The following is a 26,020-nucleotide window of genomic DNA, read 5'->3' on the forward strand; positions in this document are numbered from 1 at the left end:
AATCTTTCTAAGGACAGCAAACGGTTAAAAGTGCTCACTTGGGAGAACAGTCTCTGGGCTACTGTATACGTTTACAGTATTCTGCTTTTTAAAAGGATACTTTAGGAAATACACTTAGTTCTTAAACATGCAGCTTTCCTACTTAAAGTTGGACGAGAGGATCATTACCGGTCTCAATTATCCTAGAGCTGGCAGCGGGGTATAGGTTAGCCTAGCATGACTGGAAACAAGAAAACAGCTTTTTAAGAAGGTACTGTTATTGTGGACAGAGCCAGACAGTCGTTTCCTCCCCTACTTTATGCTAAGCTAAGCAGCTACTTGATACTCACCGTAATGACATGACTTGGGGGTATTGATCTTATCATCCAGCTATGAGCAAAGAGGTGAATAAGTGCATTTCCCTGACATGCTGAACTGTTCCTTCAATCATACAAGATGCATTTGCCTGCACGGCTGACATCCCCTCTACGGGGAGTTCCCAAATCCACACATCATTTGACACGTCTTCTTTGAAACAGTGCTAAGTCGAGAGCTGCCAACCACAGTGGCAAACAGATGCTTTTTAGTTGCCAAAACTGTAACACATTAACACTAAGATTACCGACAAAGTCTGATGAGTGAGTGAGTGAGGAGGAAGGTAGTGTTTGGCATGTTGGATGCATTACATATTTGTGAATTTACACAATGTTCTTCAAAGCTACCAGTCGAGAAGTCCACAACTATGACACGCTAATCACATTAAAGGGATAGTAGCATTTTTTTTTAAAGTGAGGTTGTATGATCTACAAATAGCCCCAAAGTACTTTAATTGCAGTAGAAGACTCTCTACACTCCTCTACACCCGTTAGCAACGCCAGCCCATAGCCCTGCCCAGAGATTTACAACATACAGTGTTGTGAACAGACCCAAAGAAACAGCCTATTTTCGCGGCCTAAAAGAGGTTTTACTGAAAAAAAAATACACAGTTCCATTGTTCGCTATAATATAATTGTTTCCACCCCCTCAAAGTGCAGGAAAAACACAGTTTTTATTTGGACCTAACCAACTGCTGATCGGCGCTAACCCTGGGCGGAGGGATACGTGAGTTGGTTAGGTCCAAATAAAAACTGCGTTTTTCCTGCATTTTGAGGGGCTGGAACAAAATATATTATAGCGAACAATGGAACTGTGTATTTTTTTTCAGGTAAAACCTCTTTTAGGCCGCGAAAATAGGCCGTTTCTTTGGGTCTGTTCACAACACTGTATGTTGTAAATCTCTGGGCAGGGCTATGGGCTGGCGTTGCTAACGGGAGGAGTGCAGAGAGTCTTCTACTGCAATTAAAGTACTTAGGGGCTATTTGTAGATCATACAACCCCACTTTAAAAAAAAATGCTACTATCCCTTTAACCTGATGAGAAGAGTTTCCATGTGAGGTAAAGGTGGATTGTGGTAGATCTACAGCTTAGAGGAGTGAAAGGACGGACCATTATACATGTCCGCCCTCAGCCGGAGCCACTCTGCCATCCTCTGGACGGAGCTTTTCTCTTGGGTGAGGATGCCGGTGACCTTCCTCAGCTTCTCCTCGTTCCTCTCCAGGTAGCGGGCGCCCTCGGCCTGCAGCAGGTTCAGCTTATCGTGTCGGCTTTCGTCCATGGAGATGTCCTCGCTCATGTACGGGTTGAAGCGGAAGTAGGTGTCGGGGGGGAGGAAGGCGGCGAGCATGGCGTGAACCTCTGGAGGGGAGAGAGAGAGAGGTGAGAGGGAGGCCACAGACGACACAAATCGTAAACACGCAATTAACTTCTCCCATTTATGCAAACATTCAAATATTGTGTTAAGAGTGGAAAAGGCCACGCAAAGTATAAAGTAGACTGTCAACACTGTGACAGCGGTACATGTGTTCCAGAGAAAGCGCTTGAGGCTGAGAGTGTGAGGTAATAACAAGTGAACATGTCATGGCTGTTTTCATCTGAGAGGTTTAAAATCAACAACGTACAAATGCAAACAAACAGGCAGCTGCTAACAATAATGGGGTGGATGTGGGGTGACAGTCAGATTTTTTTTTCTGTCCATGTTCCCACAGTAGTTAAACAGAGCAAACACCGGACACAATGTCCAAATATGGCTTCTGTTCAAATGAGGTGATTTTAAGGCCAGAACTCTATAAAGAATAATTCACATGAGGATTACTTGCAGTGTTTCATTTTTTGTATTTTTTATATGATGTAAGGTTCCAGATTGGCCCTGAATGGAGGCATTTTTCCCTTAAAATTTGAGACAAGTGAATTTCTTTATCTACTTGCGCATGTGCAACCACTAAATTTGCTGGGTTTTTTTTTGTTTTGGTGAATCGTGGAAGGGGTAAGTAAGAAAGGTTTATTTATTTATATAGCACTTTTCACAGATAGAAATCACAAAGTGCTTCACAATAAAATAAAATACAACAGTAAAAACATAAAAATACAACACCAGGTGACTCAAAGAATCTGGAATTTGTCATTCGAGTTGGCAGGCCAATGTGTGAATGAAAAGGAGATGTGAATACAGGTGCATTTCAATTAATTAGAATATGACATAAAAGTTTATTTATGTCAGTAATTCAATTCAAAAAATGAAACTAATACATTGCATAGATCTATTACACACAGAATGAAACTTTTCCTGTCTTTTAATTTCTTTTAGTTCTAATGATTATGGCTTACATTTAACGAAAACCTAAAATTCAGTATCTCAAATAAATTGAATATAGACCAACTGAAAAACACAAACAAACAAAAAAACATTTTTAATATGGAAATGTTGGCCTTCTGAAAAGTGTGCCCATCTATATGCACTCAATACTTGGTTTGGGCTATTTGACTTGAACTACTGGAAACTAACTTTTCCATGATATTCTAATTTATTGAGATGCACCTGTATTTGCTTTGCAAGTCGCATTCCTAAAATCTTAAGTAAGGGACCACTATGCTCCTAGTAAGTTAGTAAGTTAGTCTGGAGCCCTGCTGTACTACATGAGTTGTACTGGTGGTGAGCATGTAAATAACCTACGCTGGCTGATGTTGAGAAGCTGTAGACTGTGGCAGCTTTTCCTCAATTCAAGTTAAAAAACTGAATCTGAAGTTCCTTTAGCAGTTGTGTGTAGCAGAGTGGAGTAGTAAACAACTCTGAGTCTGGTTGAATCAAGGTTGACTGTGATTGGCTTTCGTCTGACTGCCACTTGCACGGCTTCTCAACTTTCTCCAGTTGGGCGCTTTTTGAGTCTGTTGAGTTCAGCCTGGGGTGAAAGGCTTCAGATCCAGGTCTCTTTCAAAATAAATAGCAGCTGTTGCTCTGTTATATGTGTGAACACAAAGTTTGATGTAAATAAACTGCAGAACTTCCCTTGCCTGCAGGTGGAAACATCAAGACGTCTACATCGGCATGTCTAAACTGATGCTGCTGTTTCACTCCTTTTCTGAATCTGTAGATGCTGACCTGACGTGCACTGAAGTGGTCCGACATACCCAAACAGCTCAACCTAATCTGTGCTCCACCAAACATAACTTAAGTGAGATTGTGAACAAGGTATGAGCTACTTCCATAAGAAGCTTTGTTTAGATCTAAAAACCCACTTAGATCACCCTTATCTGCCCACAACAACAAACAAGCCCTGCTGATACAGCTCCAACAAAGTAGGAGGCCGGGACAGGAAGGGAGCTTTTGAAAAGAGGAAAATATGTGATAAACATTCTTACTAATCTGCTGTTTCTAAATAACAAAGGCCGTCGGAAAGCTGGGGGAGCGCTTAATCCCAAATACAGGAGGAGCAAGTGCAGAGAAGCATCTAGGTCACACACTGCACCACAGCAGCAGCAACAGGGAGGGGACCGAGCCAAATTTAGGCACAGTGGAGGTGCCCGTGTCCAGAGGTGATAAGGAGACAGAAGAGGTTGCCACCACAGTGGGCACAATGGGATGCATCCAGAACAAAGTCTAACCTGCAGTGCAGTATTTTCTGCACCGACATCAAAACTCAATTCATTCCCCTGGAAATGATGCAGAAACAGGGAACATCATTTATCTCTCTTACTAGTTAAAATGATTTCATCTACAGAAGCAGACAACATAATGCACGCATAATTAAATCTACAATACTAACAATACCAGTGGCTCATATTAGGTTACATAATATTTACATCAATATACTGTGTGGCTGGCCCCTGATGAGGTTCGTGTTTGGACCAGTTCTCCTCTTTGTTGATGCCACTTGTCTGTGTTTGTATGTGCTGGCAGGAGATGTCCAGATTTTTGGAACAGTTTCCCTTGGGTTGGGTTGGTGTTTTAAATTCAACAGAAATTATAGCTGCTGCACAACAATGGTCGGGGACGGGCAATTTTAGGCAAAATTAGGGCAATTTGGAAGTGAAAGTTCCAAAGCTGTAGCACATATGGTTGATTTGTTATGAATTTTCAAAGTTTTGAAATGTAGATGCTGTAACGCCACCATCAGGACTATTGTCTTGTGTTTCCAAGTGAGGACAGGACATCTCGCATTTTGATGTGTCATCGTCATCACCCTTGCTGGGGCTTGAACTCACAACCTCTGACACAAAGAATGAGCTCCTAACTCATTGAGAGTTAGACATATTGGCTAGAAGTGGAGCCCACCAGGCTTCACTTCACAAATAGACTCAGGTAGTCACCAGCCAGGCAGCAGTTGTCAACGCAGATTTAAAAAATTGTCAAAATGTCAGAAATACTGTTATCTAAACAAAAATTTGATAATACATAAATTGCATCTTGACAGCATGGAAATGTTGGTGATTTGTTTTTAATGATGATGTGAAAGTGTTTTACTTTATAAGAGAAAATGTGATGTTTAAAAATGCCACTCTTACATTGACTGCAGTTGTTCCCATGAGAGCAGAATTTAAAATGTTCTCAGAAATTCTGTTTCTGAGATAAAATTCTGATATTTGCCAAACTTCATCAACCACGACTCCAAAATATTGCCAATTTCTTCAGGAAGATTGAAAATGTATATGGCAAGAATTGGATGGTATATGTTTACAGTACTGTTTACAGTCAAATCTTTTCATTCACTGTAGGCTCAATTTTTGATAAATCGAACATCTGTGTGGATCGTTTGTGGAGGACACAAAATTATGGGAGGAGACAGGTTTAATACGTTTTACAGTAAAAAAAAAAAAAAAAAAAAACAGACTGATGGACTTTGTAATGAGTCTAAGTGGACAAAAGTTTCAGCAGTATTGGGCCTACATTTTGGTGAAAGGTTTAAAACTGTAGCATGTACCATTGGTTTGGTAGGAATTTAATTTTTTAATTTTCTATTTAAACGCTTATTGTCCTGGCAGCTTACACTGCACAGCCACTAATAATGACACTGTGCCTGCTGTGAATAAATGAGCTATAAAACATGCCTGACCTCTTTCAGTTATATCCAATCGACCTTACACAAACCATTTTTGCATTTTATGATCAAAGTAGAGATGAGACAATATGGAGTGCCATTTATTTATTGTCTCACTCACAAAGCACAATAATGTCCTGACTTTTAGACCCTCACATAAGTCAAGCTCTAAAGATAGAATCAAGATAGAATCAGGTCCAATTCAGATGGACATCAACATTCTGACAAGTCTAAATAACACAATGCATCTCTAAGGTTTCACAGCGACCGTCACTTACCTTCAGTGTCTGTGGCGCTGCTGATGACGTTGGTGAGTTTGGTTTTGAGGCTCGTGTAGGTGGCGCTGTTCTTCCCGGGGTTTTCGAATCGTCCTGTGCCCAGGGACACCACACACTCCAGAGGCGTGTTAGGCCACAAACACTTACACTCGTGGATAGCCAGAGCTGTGGGGTTGTTAATCAGCAGACCTCCATCCTGTGCACAAAACGGAAGAAGGGCCATGTTAGGGACTTGATTTACAGCCTCTCAATGGTGTTTTATGCCAGAGTCATGGCGAGACCAATTAATTGGCATTTGAAACCTAAAACCTTTCATGGATTTTAACAGTCAATAGATGAAAATTTTAAAGAACATCTGATGAAACAAAAAGAGCAGATCAATGTGCTGTTTTTCCATAGCTGTGTGTGTGTAAGTCTACAAAGCACAGAGCTAAATTGTTGTGTTTTTTTTTCTCTCACATTTTCAGTTAGACTGGCTTTGATATCGAACAAGCGCCCAGGAGTGCTTTTGCTAAGGATCCATAGTCTACCCAAGGCAATGGGGGAGTAACTGGAGAGGGTGTGGGGATTGTTGAATAGGCATGAGGCTGAGGGGCCGCGGGGCTGTGGGCTGGCAGCAGGATCAAACACACAGGGGCTAGTCCTCATTAAAGAGGCCAGGCTGGGGGGTGGGAGCTGCAGGGCCCCCGGGCTCCAGGGACACTCTGGGGGGAAGAGTGCTTGTTTATGTGACTGAGTGTGTCTGCGCATGTTTGATCGAAGGCTCATGCCTGCTTAGAGTCGATGCATATAATAATGCGGGTACGTGATTCTGACAGCGTGTGCCACATGGACTCATACACAGTAAAGCTTGGGGAGAGGGGGGAAGAGAGGGGGTGGGGTGGAGTGGGGGGTGTCCCTTCTTTCTGCGGCCTAATGACAGTTCTGTACAAATCTGTCAGAGTACACACAGCCTGCTGGAGAATGAGGGCTGCCTACAAAGGCAAAGATCTGCAAATCATCAGGGGAGATGGACTGAAAAATTGTATCATCAATCCAGAGAGGGGGAAAATAAAATTGCAAAGGAGACTGACAGTGGTTGTTAGACCGGGGCACCGTGTCAAGAAATAGCTCCAGTGATAGCAGGTGTTTTTGAATGACTTGTCTCTTTTAACATACTGCACATGGTGGTTCTCAATGAAAGTTACTAGTCAAACAAGACTAAGATTATACACACTCAGGTGCTCTGAACTGAATGCTATAGGAAGAACTGTCACATCTTCACTATTAACAATACTAACATGCTTCTGTTTTGCAGTTACTTTGCTCAGCATGCATGGATAAAGCTGATGAAGCCAAACCATTACAGTTGCAAAGATGAATTTATCATCCAATCAAGAGAAAATAAAGTGGCAACTACATCATACTCAAGGGACTATGAGGAGTTTTGGAAAGCTTAGTGTTTTCACACTACATTTCCCATGAGCCTCTGGGTGTACGGTGAAATTCTTGGACCGGCGCAAGACGGACGAAAGTGAAAACATTTGCCAAGAATGTTTCATTAATCAAGAACAAAAGTCAGAGTTTTGAAGATGATCAGATACCGTCGTAGTTCCGACCAAATACGATGCCAACTAGCGATCCGGTGGCGTTATTCCCATGACCCGTCGGGCAGAGTCCGGGAAACCAGGAAATTCTGGGCGAACCAAAAGCACTGCACTTCTCGGGGTCTCTTTAAATGATTGATAATTTTGCATCCATTATAAAGAAAGAAAGCCGAAATACTTTACATTTTCTGGTTTTCTTCTATGATAAACTGAAGACATGATAGTTTTGTACTGTTGGTCGGACAATACAAGACAGTTTGAGATGAGCACCATGGGCTCAGGGAATATGTGATGGGCAGTTCTACCTCATTTCTATTTTGAGAAAATGATTGACAGTTTAATCATTCATACAAGTAATTGGGAGTTGAAGCCCTACATTAGACACTTTTGACAAATTCTGACATGCTGATGGCACTATAGATAACAACTTAAGGTGTCTGCTCCCAGTTGTTGCCAATCCATTAATGGATGTTTGAAACATAGTTGTGAGTAGAATACATCCCTTGGGGAGGATTGAATGCCTGTGTGAATGTTCACAGCAATCCAACCAAAAGCTGTGGAGGTATTTCAAAGTGATGAATTGACTGACAGTCTCACTGTGTCATCCATTCTGCTGGAATGGCTAAAAATGAAGATGAAATGTGAAAAACTACAGAGTCAAACTGTCAGGTGAAGGAACTTTCTGTGATTTGTAAGAAGAAATCTGTTATGATAATGTATAATGTATAATGTATGAATCATTTAATGTTATATTAGGTTATTAAAGAGAAACTCTGGTGGTAGCTGAAGCCTGAGAGAGCAGCGCAACCATCTCACTAGCTCAGACGGACAAGGAGGGTTTCACTCTGTCACAAAGCATGGAAGAACTGCTGAGGTAGACATTTGTCCAAAGCATGTCATTATGCACCAGTAGGGTGTCTGGCAGACCAAGAAATGAATCACAGAAAAGGGAGAAAATGCCTGGATTGGAGTTCTTCCTAATGGAGACTTGCACTGCAGAGAGCACCAGACAGACCCAGCTGGAAACAAAACAACTAAGCAGTTTTCTTATCACTCACACCACTGAGTGGCTCCATTTTCTGAACTCAGTGGAAATTACGGCAACAGTCTGAGTCTAGTTATGGGTCCATTGTGCCGATAGCTGGGGGGCAAGTTTCACAGGCACAGTGGCCGGCCTTGCAGACGGAGCCAAGGCATGTAACATTAGGAGCCGACCGAACAATGCTCCTGTGAGTTGGGAGTTGAATGCTGTAACTTGTCTCCATTTCACTGCACCTGCTTCAGCAATTTCGAGCTGGTGAGTATAGTTGTGTCCATGGAGGAAAGTCTGGTTTTTTAGCACTGAGGGAGGTTTGTGGTGGTGCCACTGGAAGACATGTTGGATGTCTCTGTGTGTGGCACTCGGAGCCTTTCAAAAGATATTTCGCATCCATCATCTTCTTCTACGGTTGTCAAGAGCAAACAAGCTTCCTCAACAGAAGGTACCAGGCACAACATACAGTGAGAACAGTTTGGCAGTGGTAGAGCTTGGGCTCTTTAAAGCCACTTTTCAGTGAGATATCCATACTTGGTCCACTGCCACATTCTCACACAAGGGTGTCTTGAGGCCGGGGCATATTTGAATGAGGATTTAAGTTTGAAACAATGATCTACTTAGGACAAACTGCGAAGGAGCTTTGCATACAAAATGGCCAAACTCAAGCTGCCCGTCAAACACCCAGTATGACGCAAGGCAAAGGTCACTTGCCTTTATAAGGATTTAGAGCTGTAATGCTGCCTGTATTTACAATGACTCCATCCAACTGGGGAGAAACGTGCCATGTGTCCTCAGAGGGTAGACCCCCTGTCTGACATGTTTAACCCCAGAGTCTGACAGGAAACAGAATTATTTTGAAATGTTAAGTTTGGACTCCAGCTTCCTGAAAGGCTTAATGATTTCCTCCGACAGCCATTCTGGATTCCGGGGAAGCTCACTTGTCAATACTCCTGAGGATCAGGGCTCATCTAGCCTCGCCTTTTGCCCTTCGGGGGCTAATGGCTGATTTACAAATCGTCTCCTTATTTTCCTGTGCGCGAACAAGGCAAGTTCTCAGCTAATTAGGGTCTCCTGTACCTATGGGAACATGTTTCACTTCTTCAGATGGCCAATTAAACCCCAAAAAAAAAAAAAAGCTTTAAAAAAGAATAAGTTCTTACAGCATACTCTGAAATAAACTACACGGATGACATGAGCTGTAATAAATAAACAAAATTAAGATGTGCCTGATTTGTAGGCTCCTTGAATTGCTGTTTGAAATGTCTCTGCTGTCATTAACTTTTGGAAGCTTATCTTCATTGTGCCTGTTTAAGCTGTCTTAGAGGGGGAGTGCTGATTTGAATAGGAAAGAGGTGCTATCGTCAGGATCAGTAAAAGTCATTTCACGCCCCAGTGTATGTCAGCTCCCATTAGCTGGGACAACAAACTCCATCCTCTTCATTCAGCCTGTGTGCCTCTGTATCTCTCTCTCTCGCTCTCTCTCTCCGTCTCTAACCCTTGGGCAAGACTCAGCGCTGCCTTGTGCGACGGTCGGTCATTATGAGCGGCCACAACACAGAGGAACAGAGTGCTTGCTTAAATCTAAATGAGGTGAGCCTTGGAGATACGGTACATCTGGTGTAGCTTTCACATCACAGACCCAACACGCAGCTGTAGTCATTACGATTTCCTCTTTGGATGCTTTGACAGGGCTCGACTGAGGGGCACAGAGCGCTGTCATGACTTATTATGAGCCTCGACCAGTGACATTCCTTTCTCCCAAATGATTAATTGGGGAAGCATTACATAAGTCATGAGCATCTGAATGTGCCAGTCACAATAGCCACTCTGTTTTCTAGAGATGGTCGTTCAATCAACAATGTAGATAATTAGACGACTAGAAAAAATAAAAACTGTTGTTGTACTCTCAACACTTAGCATAAATCTTCACTGGGTAGAATCAATAGCCCTAAAAAGACAATCCTACCCACTCAGAGACCACAACAGTCTATCAGTGCAGATAAGACAACGTAGATAGTGTGGGGAGTGCCATTCTCAAGAGGCAGCCAGGTCAAGTCAGAGGTCTTCATGCCATATTATGTGATTACGTCGACCAGTTCTCCTCGTTGCCTTTTTTCTTTATAGGCCCCAAAGGTCACATTGAGGTTCAAGCCATCTTCCCAGGCTGTCAAGAGAGGAGGGACCCATCTGTGCCAAGTGCCAGCTCTGCCCCAGGCAGGGGCAAAGCAATTGTGATCTGCTGCGCAACAGTTACCTTTTCCCACACATTTGGTGAATACATGACCGCACATGTACACCCGGTATTGAAACAATGAATCATCTCCGCTTGCTGAAGCCATGCAGGTTAAGCTGTGAAAAAAACCCTTACCGTGATAGAACTGGATGCAGATCCCTAATGCTATTTACTCTGTCCACATTCCTTTGAGGCTTTATGTACATTATTTGACAACTTCATATTAGAAAGCATAATTTTTCTGTCAATCATAATAGGTCATCTACTGGACAATTTAAAGCTAATTTCCCCTGCTGTGCTGTTCAGCAGAGGAGGCTCAAACACACCCCTGCATACCAATACATCATAATGGGAGGTTTAAAGACTTATTCCAAGAAATCTCATCATGAGCCAGTGCAGTAAGAGGTCTGGTAAATGTGGTGCACTGTGAGGAGGAGAAGGGGTTTAGAGACAGGAAGACTCAGGAAAGCTTTCATACGGCAGCCAGTAAACGTAATCACTGCACCGGTCTAATCCCCAAATAAGTGTGCCAGTGCAATCAAGTGTTTGTGCATGTGTGAAAACACATCTGTACAAAGGAACAAAAAGCTCTGTCAATTGAGGAAACAGATAATGTGACAGTGAGAGAATCCATGTGTGCACAGTGGGAACTCAGGGGACCAACGATCCTCAGTCGGTCTCTGAAGAAGTATCTGTATCTGTCTGCAGCGGGGCTCATAAGTCTGAGCTCCGTCCTCCGGCAGCCTCTTGGTCGAGCTCTCGGGGCTTAACACAGGAGGGGAGAGCCGCGCCGGGATAAGGAAGTGGCTAAAAGTTAAGATTTATCTTTTCTGTCGCCTTTCTGAATCCAGCACCTCGCTGCTACGGTGCTGAGCATGTAATTTACAGCCAGTACCTTCACCTGCTGAGGTCTTTACGAGGAGGGGAAAAAAAAGGTGATCCAAAAAGGTTATGATTTCTTGAACTGCAGTTTCTGGATGGTATTTCATTTTGTCAGACCCCGGGCCTGTTTCTGCTCTTTGTTCACTCAAAAATCAAAATGTGCCACATTTAATGACTCATTTATGACTCATTCCCTCTGTCACTCATTAGCGACAAGTATGTGACGGCTGAAGCGACCTACTCCATTTCTGGCTGTGTGAAATCAATTTTTCCTGGGTGTGATGCCTTGTTGGGGCTCTCAAGAAGTTGCACAGGGGGGCGGTGGCTTACTGATCCCATGCCTTCCATTAAATGCTGGCAGAGGTGGGCACAAAACATGCTCCCATTCCTCCCCATCGCCTCAGGAGACGCCATGGCAACTAAGCAGAAAGAAATTGGGCGCTCCTCGCCATTCCACGCATGCCCTGGCATCATTATGAAACGTCTCAAGTCTTCTTCTTGTGTTCTTTAAAGGAGAGATAACTGAGAGAGCTTTAAAGTGGAACATGCGCCTCCTCTGTCCCTTCATCTCCTCTATTTATTCACTCTTTCCCCCCTTGTTCCTCCTTGCTAAGGCATCCCCTCCATGGCTGTGGTAGCAAGTGTGAGGCTTTGATAATACCATGGCTTCTCTGCTTCAAAGGTCTTGCTCCAAGTTACAATTTCCCCAATGTACCCAGTGTGAATCTGAAAGTTCTGGCTCTTTCGGATGGATTTCTGTTCCAGCCTCCGAAAATCAAAGAAGCATCAACGAACAATCACAACTTTCTTGAAACACTGCTTGAGAACTCGGGCATTCGTTCAGCACACGGCGTGGCGACTCTCTTGCGCACACCGTACAAAAGGGTGATTGTTTGGGGCTTGAATTAAGTGGAAAACTCCGTGGGCGTTGGTGGAAAAGAGCGAGATGACTCTCTCTCTTGGGAATCCTGACATCACACAGACAACATATTATGCTTACGACCGGTTTTTCGAAATAGCCAGTAAATTAAGTCATCGGGCTGGGTGGCACTCTCAATCTGACCAAAGATTCACAGTGACAGTGAAGTGGTTGAAAGCTGCGTAAAGCTGTGTGTTCAAAGGAGCATTATTCATTCATTTTTGAATTATCTTTATAAATACAGATCTTTGATTTCATCCAAGATTCCATCAAAAGTAAAAACTCTTTCATCCTGTTCTATGTTAGTTTAAGATGGTCTGCAAATTGGTGTTTGCTTAATCACTGAAAAATGAAAAGAAAAGAAAAGAAATCAAACTTCATATTGTGATAACAACATCTCATTATAAATAATGTTCTCACAAAATAGATTGCTAATAAAGACTTTATCAGTGCTTCAGTAAGCTTTGATTAAATCACATGTGACAGTTTTTTGTTAATTCTTAACCTTTAAAACTATAACTAATGGTTTTCTACATCCTCTTTTGATGGGTTTTTCTCTAAAAATGCCTTCAATTATGAACTCAAGATGTTTCATTTTTTGAGCTTTATTCTGGTTGAAGCAGTTGTTGAAGAGGTAATGAAGGTAGTAGTTAGTATAGGCAGAGTTTTCCTCTCCCAACTCTGTGCACCTCTGGATCACGGATAACAAGGAAACAGCAAACCCAACTGTGTTTAAACAGCAAAAGTTCATGGCCTCATGATACTGTTTGAATGTTAAAAATACTCACGTATAGCAGAGGTGCTGGTAGATAAACACAAAACCCCAAAATAAAAAGGTAGAAAGGTAAGTGGAACGAATGAGCTAAAGCCTGAATCGCATGGGAAATACGAGTCAAAGTTAAACACACCCTTGAAATATACTCTAAAGATTTATTACCCCGAGAAGAACATGAGTGGTGAAAAGAGGAAAAAAGTACATCTTTATAAGTCAGTGTGGAAGATTTCTTTTTTAATATCTTTTTTAAGAAAAAAACGAAATTCAAATAGAGCACCTGTAACCGTCAAATGTGTTAAATATATTAAACGACTGATAGTGTCTCATCTTCCCACAGTACAAGTTTTCCTGCTGGGTGCTGTCTAACAGCGGCTGGAAGAGCAGTTCCATAATTAGACTGTCTGTCTTTTCCCTTATAACGAGGACGATATAACAGTCAAACAGTTGTGTGTGTGATGAGGGAAGTGCTGCATTTGGATAATTTATGCGTCTCAGATTTGGGCGAGCCCTGCTAGAACGGCAAGCCGGGGAGATCTCCCAGCACAGGTGGGTTTTTCATCAACTAGTCTCTTTCATTCTCTCCTGCTGCATTCCTCCATTCACCCACACAACTAACACGGCCTCCAATTAAGAGCGCGGGAGCTCGTCCACGTGGGATATCGCCTTTGACGCAAACACATGCTCACTCGCACATATGCGCCTGCCACCCTTGATCTATGTCGAGTTTGTTTGTACGCCACATCTGTGTTTTGAATGTCAATTCAAGGAAATATTGACATCTGAATACGACGGGTCAAACACAGGCTACACCGACAGAATAATGACCTGTTGTTCTGTGCATGTGCAATATGTTACATCATGTGTGCTCTCAGTCTTGTTCAAAGCAACTATACTGTTTTGAGGTAAATAACATCCAGTGGCTTGTTTACTGAGATTCAACCATGTCACTTACTCATGTGGTTTCTTACTCCCCTGCCCTCTGACTGAGGCCTTACTTAAAAGGTAAAGAGCAGCAGTGCAGTGTGCATCGATCAATGAGAGGGTAGAGTGGACTGGCCGTTTGTTATGTTACTGATGGCTAATGCATACCTGTTTAGATGGAGATGGATGTAAGTGTGTTTCACAGCGACTCTACCCCTCACTCTCCTGTCAAAATGTAACTGACTGGAAATAAACACTGACAGGAAGGAAATGGAGATCCTCCCCTCTGCTTGCTGTGCAAAAGATTTTTCTCATTAGTCTTCTCAAAAGCCTTCTGACCGCACATGCCGTCAACACAGACTACACAGCGTTTAAAGGTATAGTATGTAGGAATTCCCCCCATCTAGCGGTGCGATTGCATATCGGAACGTATTCTTGATGTTGCATTCACGTGAAATCGGGCAGACGTCAGACAGACAACAGACGCTGCATGTAACAGGATAAACAAGCGTCTATGTAAACAAGTGGTCCGCCAGCACGAGGCAAAACAATACAGGCATGACAATATGTTGTCATGGTGATATTGTATTGTTTACCTGACTCAGGTTTTACCGTCTTTCTCTCGTCGAGTAAAATGACATCCGGTTGGTTTGCCGACGGCCGTCTGCCTGACTACCTGGAAAACTTTCTCCCCGAGCCGACAGCTCCGCTGAGTTTCCGTGGTTACCTACGGTCACGCTGCCACTCAACGTAAAAAATGGCGATGCAACATGGCCGCCTCGGTTCGGTGCGTCGCCCACTTATGTATTTGTAACCACTTGTAACAACTCATTCTAAGGTACGAGAAAGCTTTCATTTGTATGCGGGTGCGATTCGACTTCAGTGAAATACGTATTTATGAAAGCAATATTTGATTTTTACTAATAAAAAGCCAAATAAGTTACATACTGGGGCTTCAAGTCCTGCAGACCAACAATAAGCCCTCACAAAGGATGGCAGAGGTGCACCAATCACATGTCGGTACATATATTCATGCACTGCATGAACTGTTTGTAATGGTGGCGATGTACAGTAAGCCTGTGTGACAGTTGTGTCCAGGACAATCATCCTCTATAAAAGCATCAGTTAAAAGCTTAAACTCTAAATGTAGGATGTAAACCCACTGCTATGGGTCACACCACTTTACCTTTTCTGTAATGGGACACTGACAGGAAATGTTTCAGTGTTTACCTAAATGATTCCAAGCATCAAGCCTATCACGATCAGGGCCAGTCATACTGATACCCCCTGGCCTGCTGGTTTGAATGGGACTGACCTGGTGGAGATCGTTTCCCAAGGTGAACTCTTGGAAATACCCGGGAGCTGCCGATGTGGCTCGGATGGCCTGCCAGAGTTGGTGCTGGCAACCCCCCAGGTAGTGTGAGCGCACCCCGGGCAGCAGGTTGTAGTTTCTGAAGACATACGCCTTGAGGCCAGCGCCCCGGTTCACAATGGTGCTCACTGCTGCCACCTACAGGTAAGGGCATGACATACAGGGTGACCATCTTTTTCAGTATGAAGCAGCAGTTTCCAGATCGTGAGTACAGGCACAATATCTGACCTGGCATGCTGACAGATCTATTAACTATCATCTCTACACTGCTGATGCATCAAATCCTACACACTTCTTTGGCCACGCAGCTTAATATGACTTTAGAGTGCATTTTCCTTTCACTTTTCTAACAGAGAAATACAAGACTAAAGATTGAGAGAGGAGCTTTCTGTGTAATAGCCTAGTCACTGGTCAGCAGCATCCGAACAGAACATGCTGGAAGAATAAAGTTCACCTTGGGGCATTCAGGGTTTCTTGATGTCTCCACCAGGAGGTGAGAACCCATTTTCTCTCTGTGGAAAGAAGGAGGGAAGGAAGGATGAGTCATTTTCTGGCTTAGTGAATTTTGGACAGTACTGTGGCTTGTTATCGACATATTTTTGCAAGTTTCACAAAATCCTCCTGCATATCAGTTAATGGGACTTGAAATCATTTTGTGATCTGCATAATTATCTTAAGGGACCATTCTACTGAACCGAAGCCTTTCAGGATAATTATTATATTACACTTGATGTGACTGCTGACCATAGTTAAGCTCACAGTGAAGATTTTTATTCTTTAATATCTTCTTCCCAAAAATCCCAACCAGCCTCTGGTTTAAAGTAATTGCCATATATTATAATAATTAAAGGTTATAGCTACAACTTTGTCATCAAAACGATTAATTTTTCAAAAATGATAAATCCACAGAACGTCTAGAGGGGTGCAGAATAAAAGTATTGATTTTACTGAATTGTTTTTTTTATAGTACATAAATAATTGTTTTATCAATTTTGACGGGTCCAAAATATATAAATATTTACATCTGGTTACGTTGGCAACGTCGGCATGAAATTATCTCTGTGCCAACAGCATTAGTACGTTGATGTCGCTTGAGGTGGAGCTCAGGGGGGGCCAGATCCTGATAGCTCTGTGGAGAAATGGCACCGTGCTAATGCTAATGCTAACTAACGGTTAGCAGGTACTGTAACGTTTCCTGCTGACGGTTTGTCGGGCTTGTTGGTGAGAAATGTTTCAGATGTGTTTTCAGTCCGCTGTCAACACCAGAGCTGCTGCTCGTTAAATACAGTTAGCGTTTACTTAGCTTTAGCTACTAGCCACTCCCTATCGGCGTACCTGGCAACCATAGGGGTGGCAACCAGTACAACTGAAGGTTGGAGCGAGAGTGCGACACTTACTGGCCGGGAGAAATTAAACTTGTAGCTAACACCTTTAATTTTCAATATCTCTTGAAATTTGCTCCAGTCAGGTGAACATCATATCCGACTGTTAATTTTACATTTAGGCCTACTAGTTTGAAAATGTATTATCACACAATGATTATCACACAAATATCTGAGACAAAAATAGAGAGCAAGTATGATGTTGAAGATGTGCCAATTCCTTGCTACAAAATTTAGTTAATGTCTGGGTAGAATGAGAGGAGCATTTAAAAACAACAGGCTTTATGGGATTTGAACTGTTTTTTTTACCACATCCCTATCATGATATCTTAAAGCAGAAGTAAGTGGTCCGGTCGTTTTCGCTAATGCTGCGTTCCAGGCAGGCTTTTGAAATCGTAAATTACAGCTTCAAGTCACAACTTACGACTTTGTACCGTTTCAGGCAACCCACTCGTGTTTTTCCGACCTGTTTTACCGGTGAAAGTCACTATAACGGCCACTCGTAACTTCCGACCGGTGAACTCGTACCAGATCGAACTGGTACCACTTCACGGTCGGAAAAATACGAGTTTCCTTGAACGCACCATAACAGTCCTCGTCCCTACGTCGCCACAGTCACGGCGTTCCTTGGCTGCACACACAGCCCTGCATGCCGTTCTCTCTCCTCATTGGATAAAAACTGTAGGATATGATAAATGTTTTCTCCTCGGCTCAGAGCAGAGCAGAGTGACTGAGAGACCCGTGTTTCAGTCCAAACACTCTATGTAAGTGATTGCTGTCGGAAGATATAACTATTTAAAGTCCCACTCCCGCGACCCTTTTCGGCCATTTTAAAACCAGCTCATTAGCCATGCACATTAGCAATGCACCTCTGGGGGGTGGGCGGAGACTGCGCTGCTCTGCACCCGCCCAGCCACCTCCTCGCACCCCACCCCCCCGCTTGCTGACAGCTGGACATTGTACAATTACAGATTCAGCGCGTTTAACGTAAAACTCCACACTGGGATTCGATCCCAGACTGGAACATAGTCCTTGCTCATGGTGCAAGCTGCTCTACCAGGTGAGCTATACCTGTTATACTTTGACAGCTACACCTAGCTGTCAACCCTTTCACCTCTGAGCCAGATGCAGAGCGGGGCGGGAGCTTGTAGCACTAGTGCCCTCCCCTGGAGCTGTGACACGTCAGCTCCAGTCTCCCTGAAACTGCCAGTTTGCGTCTGCCATTGGTTCACAGCAATTTGAAGGCAGAAAAACTCAGAAATGCAATTTTGCACTTCCTTTTCTGCTGATATGTGCTCTAACACAAGAAAAATGCCACAGGAACATGTGAAAAGCTCAAAAAACACGATTTTCACGGGAGTGGGTCTTTAAGACTTATATTAACACAAATATATCACTTACTTCTGCTTTAACATTACCTGATTTCAACACATCCCTCTACTCTGTAATTAACAAAAACAGTTGAACTGACTTGAGGATGTTCTCCCAGGCTTCGCTGTCATAGAAAGCATGTTTCCAGCCCATCTTGACGGTGCCAACAATGACGTTCTGCTTGAAAACATCTGAGCCCAACTTGCGGTAAATATCATCACACTCGCTCAGTGGGATCTGGAACACACCCAACATGAACCCGAGGATAGCACCTGAGGAAAAAACAAACATAAAAACAAAGTGACTGAGAAGTCCTGGGAAAACAAACAGTCATACAACAACACTGTATTTTTCTAAACATTGGTAAGTGCTGCAGTCACTCTTTTTTTACATGTTAATCTGAAGGATAAATTGTCATGTTTTTCTAAGGATGAGGAGTTTTTGCAAAGCCAGATGCTGAAAGGATTTTCAGTTAAAGTAATGTTATCCACAGTTGAGCTATTCACAAGCAGTGGGTGGGAAAACATCACTGTAGGTAAATACTCCTCAAGTCCTTTGTCTTCATGATTAAGAGTGCGTGACAGGATTAACAAGCTATAACAGTGCTGTGAGGACAAAATTAGGGTGTACCTGAACGACGTGGGTGATCAAAGTGGCCAGATGTGGCCCAGATGGGTTTCAAATGTGTGAACATCATTTGATCAAGCAGTGTGATTACATTATGGTTTGACAACATTCACTAAATCTGAAAATGAAGTGCCTCCAACTGGTGATGATTTAGAGCGAGAGAACAGATAGGAGCTGAGCACAAACACAAACTTCTGCTGGCGATTAAGGTGAAATGTGATCTGCAAATAAAATACAGTTTTTCAATCTGCTGTGAAATGAAAGCAGATAAGTAGCAGACGGATAAGACCATGGTCCACAGCTCCACCTTGTGGTGAATCTCGAAAAAGTATGAATCCATTTATGGACCTTTCTTGAAACCAAGTGTAGACTAATCAATGGTAACATTTTAATTTTATTAATTATCTACAAATCTTAACACTACTTTGGTATGAAACTGATGTTATATCTGCAGGGTCGACAGCAGAGAGGCCCAGTCGGTGAAATCAAATCAGGTCAACAAAAAAAAAGCAACAAAGCAGCAAATGGGTCAGTGTGTGATAAGTGCTGCAGGTTTTCTCTGATAATCCACACACATGCACACACACACACACACAGATACAGAAGTAGGGCAGGAGAACAACATACCTGTGCTTACACCACAAATATAATCAAACAGTTGGTAAGTTGGTTTGCCAGTCAGGGCTTCAAGCTTTTGTAGAGTCTGAAGTGCAAGAAGACCTCTGAAAGATCAAAGTCAGACATATTACTATACACAGAGAGAGCCACCCGCTAATAACATTACACACAATGACTTAGAGTGTTTTTTTTTTACTGCTTTACATAAATTTACTTCACAAATTGAAAACCGCTGTTAGAAGCAGTAAATTGGTTTTCAACATATTCTGACATGTCCTTGGCTGCAGTGAATACTATGTAGTTCTGGATTTGATAGTGGTGAATGAAGCTGAAGTCGCACCTCAAACCGCCTCCGTCGATGGAGAGGATTCGTATTCCTCTGCCCTTCACAGGTTTGTGGTAGCCCACCAGAGAGAGGGCTTCTCTGACCGCGGCCCTCAGGCCTGGGTCGCTGGCCTGCTCCAGACGCAGAAGGCAGGGAATGACCTTCTCCTGAGGAACACATAAACATATTGTTGCAGCCAGGGGTGGAAATGAAAAAAGAAAAAACACGGCTAATCCAACATGATGGGGTCAGACCAGAACCGGCCCAGCACATTTACTTGCACAATGTGGGGCTGTGATAGGAAATAATGAGAGCATGGATTAGCCAGTTGTATAATGTTGGAGTTTCCCCACTACATTTTACATATTGTTATCTCTCTACTCCTGTGTTTGCCCTCATCGTCAGTCACACAGACTCCCTCTCATTCTGCCAGTTTCTCTTTTCGGTGACAAACAAGGACAGAAACAGACAATGATTTCTGAATGAGAGGTCAATCCCGCTGCCTCTGAGTGAAAATTGTTTTGCTGTTTTGCGAGTTATTATTTCATCACAATGACTTCAGCAAAGCAAACACTGCGTCAATAATGTGCCAGTGGACACAAAAGTAGACGACACCACCGTCATTAAGAAGGACAGAGGTGGTGAATATCACTGTGACTGCTGCGCGTAGGTGTTGTTAATCTAAACAAACCAAGGTTTAAAAGGTATGTGTACCTTTTAAACCTTGGTTTGTAAATAAAACATGATACCAAAAGAGGACAGAGGACATTCTTTTCTTTCTGAAGTCAGTCAGTAACCACAATGATGCCTCTTATTTCTGTTGCCATTCACAAAGCTATCAATATCATTCTTTCAAGGGTATGTGGAGTTCAACTCTGCTCTTGTTTCATAAAGGATTCATCTTCCTTACATAAAGTGACCTTGTTTTGAAATAAGTTGGTACTGAATGAGTTCCTGACTGGGGTTTAAGTAACCAATTATCCGTTCACATTGATTTACTTTAGTTTGTATCAGTTACACAGTTAGAAGATCATCATCGTATAAGTACCGTGTGAGAGGGTTTACTCCTCTGCAGGTCTGACAGTTACCAGACAGGACACTACACTAACACCACAACATGCTGACATGTTGCTATTTCTGAAAAACCAGTAGACAAGCTGTCCTCCATGCTGAGGATGGAGGTAGGCCTGTTCTATTTTATTCTGAGATGTAAATACCGGTCTGACTCTGTGTCGTGTGTCTAGCTGTCCACACCTGAAACGGCTCCTCTGAACTTCTCTAATCACATGTGATCTTTATAATAACTTCACCAATTTATGACATTGGGCTTTTTACTGTATGTGTACCTGGATACACTGGGGGGTGTCACTTCCTCTGCAACAAAGAAGTTAAAAGGATAGTTCAACATTTTGGCAAATTCTCCTATTGCCATTATCCATATAGTCAAAGGAGATTACCTTTAAATATCAGTGCATGTTGTTTTGAGATCCGCGGGGCAGAGATGCCAGATGCTCAGGTAACAAAATGGAGGTGAACGGTACAGGTCCCCTGTCCCTCATCAAACACACAATCCAACAACTACAAAACGATCTCGTGGACAAGTTGTAACCTGCACATTCACCACACAAGGCTCTCCACTTGTGCAGACAGAGCCTTCTCAGTAGCGGCCCCTAAGCTGTGAACAGCCTACCTCTCCATGTTAGAGCTGCACAGTCTGTTGAGCATTTTAAAACACTCCTGAAAACTTATCTTTTCTACTTGGCATTCACTCCCATCTAAGGGAGTAATATTGGCTCTCTCTCTTACTCGCTTTTTTATTCTCTCTTTTATTCTAAATTTGTTTTGAATTGAGTTCTTATTATTCCTTGTTTTGTTTTTATTTATTATAATGTTTATGACTAACTGTACTGTATTTTTACGACTGTACAGCACTTTGGTCGACTGAGGTTGTTTTAAATGTGCTTTATAAATAAACTGTGACTTGACTTGACGATATGAAATAATCATGTTATAATTATGTAACACATGAAGCAAATACTCAAAACTACAGTACTTGCGTTTTTGAAGTCACTCCGCCCAGCAGCCGTGTCTGGAATGTAGTTCCAGCCAAGCATTTGCCTTGGAAACAACGTTTTGGAGTTGTTGGATTGTGTATTTGATGAGTTTTGAGGGATAGGGGACCTGTACCGTTCACCTCCATTGTGTTCACTGAGCAGCTGGCATCTCTGCCCTGCGGTTCTCAAAACAACATGCACCGATAATTAAAGGTAATGAACCTACCCCCATGACTATAGAGATTATGGCAATAGGTGAATTTGCCAATAACATTGAACTATTCCTTTAAGAGGACCATTGCCTTGTGTGATGATGTGTCGGGAAGTGCTTCTCTGTTCACAAAAGGAACATCCCTCTCCCAGATGCCATGGCAGATAAGGCTGAGTAATAAATAAATGCAGCAGTATGCAGCCTGCGTATAGTTGCACAGGTCTGACTATAAACGGAGAGCAGCCCTTAATCCGTTGACACAGCTGAGATACTGACATTTTGCCTGGTATGGGAAAATTTCCACACAGAACACGCAGAAGGCCATTATCTACATTATTCACATACTACAGCTGTTTCCTGACTCCAGAATATCACACATTAATGTATGTATAAAAAAACCTGCTGCTGTAAACACTGTCTTTACAAGATGAGCTAGTGAAAAACGTAATAAGTAACACTCTTGACATGTTAAGCTGCATCAGACAAGTTGCTGACAAAGGCATCAGTATGCAGGATGTTAGCATTCTGGGTAAAAAAAGAAAAGAAAGGAAATGTAAACCTGGTTGGATTTCTCACCTTTAGAGCAACACCACGAGTCTCTGGGAACTCCAGGAGATGGTAGCTGAGGTCCTCCACCCTGTTGATGTAGACCCTCACATCTGACGCCCTGTGTAGAGCCTGGACCAGGGCTCGAGTTCGATTGTCCACACTCACCCTGGCAATGATCTGGGAACCAGACAAATATGGAATCAGTTAGATCTTTTTATTAATTGCCTACGATCCATGCTGTGAGTACTATGACATGACATTTAACTACCTCAATAGTTAAGTTACAGTAGCTACCAAAATCAAACTTTCAAGCAATGCTTCCAGTGGAGCAACCCTATCAAATATTATTGTATTAACACAACACTATTAACACAAACATAATCAAACTGCTAATAAGGCCAAGTGTAACACGCAAATTGCAAGGGCTGTGTGTGTTTACCAACAAATATAATCATCACCTTTTTCTATTCAAAAATTTAAATAAAAAAGTGACTAATTCAACTGAAACTGTGCTGTCTGCCAAAATGATGGCAACATTTTTTTTTACCTAGCCCCAAATCTGTATAGATCTGGATATGGAATATTTTTGTGCAACCACTTTGGTGATAAATTTGTTCCCATAATCACCTCATTAAACAACCATCTGATGGTAAACTGAGTTATAATAATGAATAATACTTTAATCAAGGTTACTAAACATGGTCTAAAAAATCATGCATAATTCACTGAGGTGAGCAACAAATGAATGACTTTTCACCAAACTGCCACTGAGTGATTGTTATCATACTGCCAACAGACAAATTCCTTCTTGGTCCTACCACCAAATAGTTTGTGTGACCTTGATGGTCCTACATGTTGCGTGTCTGGCCCTCGGATTAAATGTAACAATAGAACTGCACCATCATCTGCATCACATTGTTCAACTGTACATCACCAGCTGAAGGATGTAGGTCGTGCTATGCTTTTGCTATCTGCAAAGTCACATATTAGATCATGTTTCAAAATACTCAATCCATCCGCACCATAAACTAAATGTCAGGTGTGTTTATATAGCATGGCCTACAAAATACACATCCTAATGCAGCCCACCCCCTATCTCCTCAAGTGGGTTATTTTTAAAAACAGATTCCCAGAACTCAGCCAGCACATCAGTGCACTGCATTACCATTAGACATATAGAGTAGCAAGAACTCAATGTGTGAACAGCAGGCACCCTGCTATAGTATACCAGATACTCAGAACTGTCTGATGAAGGGGTTACGTAGCCCTCACACATACTGTAGAAACAGGTCATATTTAGGATCTGTGTCTACACTATAAAGACAAAATGTTTACATAAAGCACTATGCCACTGAAAACTCCATGGCACACCCATAGAATAATCGATGCTTACTAGAAATATGAGCTGTCCAACAAAAAGAGATGAATTATTAATTAAAATATTACCGTGTTGTTGTCCTACCTTTTCCCTTTGGAGTAGAAGTTTCTTAGCTTTCTCTTCAGCAGCCTTTTGTTCCTTAGTAATTGTTGCCTCAACCTGCTTCACTGCTTGATCCTCAAACTTCTTCTCCTCCACTTGAGCGGTCTTGGACTCTCCCGTCCTGAATTTGGGGACCAGGGGGGCAATGTAGCTCCCTACAAAGGCCTGCACAGTAGGCGCCGAGTAGGACAGGTAGTGTCCTAAACCCTTCTTGGAGGAAGGAGGGGTAACTGGGGCAGCAGAGTCTTTTTTATCAGACACTGGCACGAGGTCATTCGTTTGTTGGCCCTGAGAGGAAGCAGAGGAGTAGTCAGCATTGTCCACTTTCTTGTCCTGAGGCTTTGTACTGCTGCCAAAGTATGAGTTGATGTGATGGGCCACGTAGTTGTAGGTCTCATCCAAGCTGACTGAGAAGGTGCTGGGGTGGAAAAGTGCAGTGGTTTGTTTGGAGGTTGTGCTCTTGTTGTCGGCGACGCTCGATGGAGATTTAAGCTCCTCTTCCTTCCTTTCAACGCCGGCTTTGACAGCAGGAACAACACGCCTGAGTCTTTTCTCCCTTAGTTCACGCACAGTCAAAACTGCGTCAGTGGTATTTGCTTGTGCAGAGTTATGAGCGGAGGTAGTGGCACTTGAATCGACTGCAGCGGTGGAACTAGGAGCAGGAGGACTGACAGAAGATGAGTTAGTTGTAGGTTTGGGTGTGGTGGATGTGGATGTGGATATGGAGGGAGGAACAGCATCAGTGAGCACAGGAGTAGCTGTGACTGCATTCTCCTCAGCTTTTGGCGTCGACTCAACACTGACCTCCGCCTTGGTCAAACCCTTGGGTTTGAGTCTGGCAATTTTGGAGAGAAGTTCTGTATGCGTCCCACTGACAGCTTTAGAAACTGTGTCCAGTGTGCTCCTGACCCGTGACATGTGTTGGCTCAGACCGGCAGACCAACGTGAGGCTGAAGTGTTCAAGTACAAGGTACTGGTGTGAAGTCCAAGTCTTTGTCTGACCTGGTTAGCTTTATAGAGCCATCCTTTACGACCCCGGCTCCTCGGGTGGTGGAAACAGCAAACCCTGTAGCAAGCGGACTGTTGTTGTACATGAAGCCTACAGTGAGAGGTACCAGACAACGGAGGTGATGCTGCTGACTTGCGAGGATGGGTCTGCCACAAAACAAACGCTCTGTTTACTTTCACCCAGGTATTTGGAGCCCATCTACGACTCATTCTTTTGGGTCATAAAAGTTGATGCCATCCAAAAAAAAAAAGTAGATCTATTCTCTCCCTTTTCATTCACCTGGTGATGGACAACAGAAAAATGATGTTTACATGCAAGAGAGAAAACAGACGTGATGAAAATGACAAATGAAGTCACTAAGACTGCTCCTAAACCTGGCTTGGAGGCAGTTTTCAGTATTCTTCAAAAGTAAAAGCTCTTCCGTAACTGGTTGAAATTGAGAAGTAAACACAACAGCCAACTTCTACTCAGAAAAACATATTTCAACATCAGAACCTAGCTGCTAGCACGGAGTGCAGCCGCTAGCTGACTCGCTAACATTCATACAGGCTACACAAAACACAACAAACCATACCTGTCTTCTTAAAATGGCTCCGTTTCAACCCAGAAATCCTTTAAACTTATTGGCGAGTCACCGTCATTTGTTAACGTTAAGACAAACGTTTAAGAGTTTAGAAACACACAGGGTCATTCGACCTGACACTTTATTTCCAGAGTGACGTGACGACGTCAGTCAAAAGAAAAACAATGGTCACGTGACGATCATTGTGCCGTGCGATTGGCTGTCTATCACTTGGCCCCTTAAATGGAGTCTGTTGATTGGTTGAGAGAATTCTCCCCACCGCCGACGGTAGCTTTAACTTTACGTACGGCGTATTCCGAATCCCGTACAGACAGGCGGGATCAGCATACAAAGTTAAGAGTCAGTCCCCACCCACGCGGGACTCCTAAAAGCACAAATGAGGCGCCACGTAGCTGCTACTTGGAAATGTGATGATGACC

The 26,020-nt window shown here is 42.9% G+C and overlaps 1 protein-coding gene across 1 annotated transcript; it reads right to left on the bottom strand.

Annotated features, from left to right (window-relative positions):
* Positions 1-1,358: 1,358 nt before the first annotated feature.
* On the bottom strand, positions 1,359-25,750 carry LOC146985275 (calcium-independent phospholipase A2-gamma-like). Its single transcript, XM_085778164.1, has 10 exons — positions 25,593-25,750; positions 23,992-25,297; positions 22,557-22,706; positions 19,731-19,882; positions 19,400-19,494; positions 18,246-18,417; positions 15,847-15,904; positions 15,336-15,530; positions 5,669-5,864; positions 1,359-1,713 (listed from the first exon to the last, which is right to left on the bottom strand). Exons 2-10 carry the CDS (start codon positions 25,225-25,227, stop codon positions 1,436-1,438), a joined length of 2,532 nt encoding a protein of 843 aa, XP_085634290.1. The 5' UTR covers positions 25,228-25,297; positions 25,593-25,750; the 3' UTR covers positions 1,359-1,435.
* Positions 25,751-26,020: the final 270 nt, after the last annotated feature.

Source organism: Trachurus japonicus, chromosome 6 (assembly GCF_045865225.1).
Source record: "Trachurus japonicus isolate A0001 chromosome 6, Traja_1.0".
Classification (NCBI taxonomy): domain Eukaryota; kingdom Metazoa; phylum Chordata; class Actinopteri; order Carangiformes; family Carangidae; genus Trachurus; species Trachurus japonicus.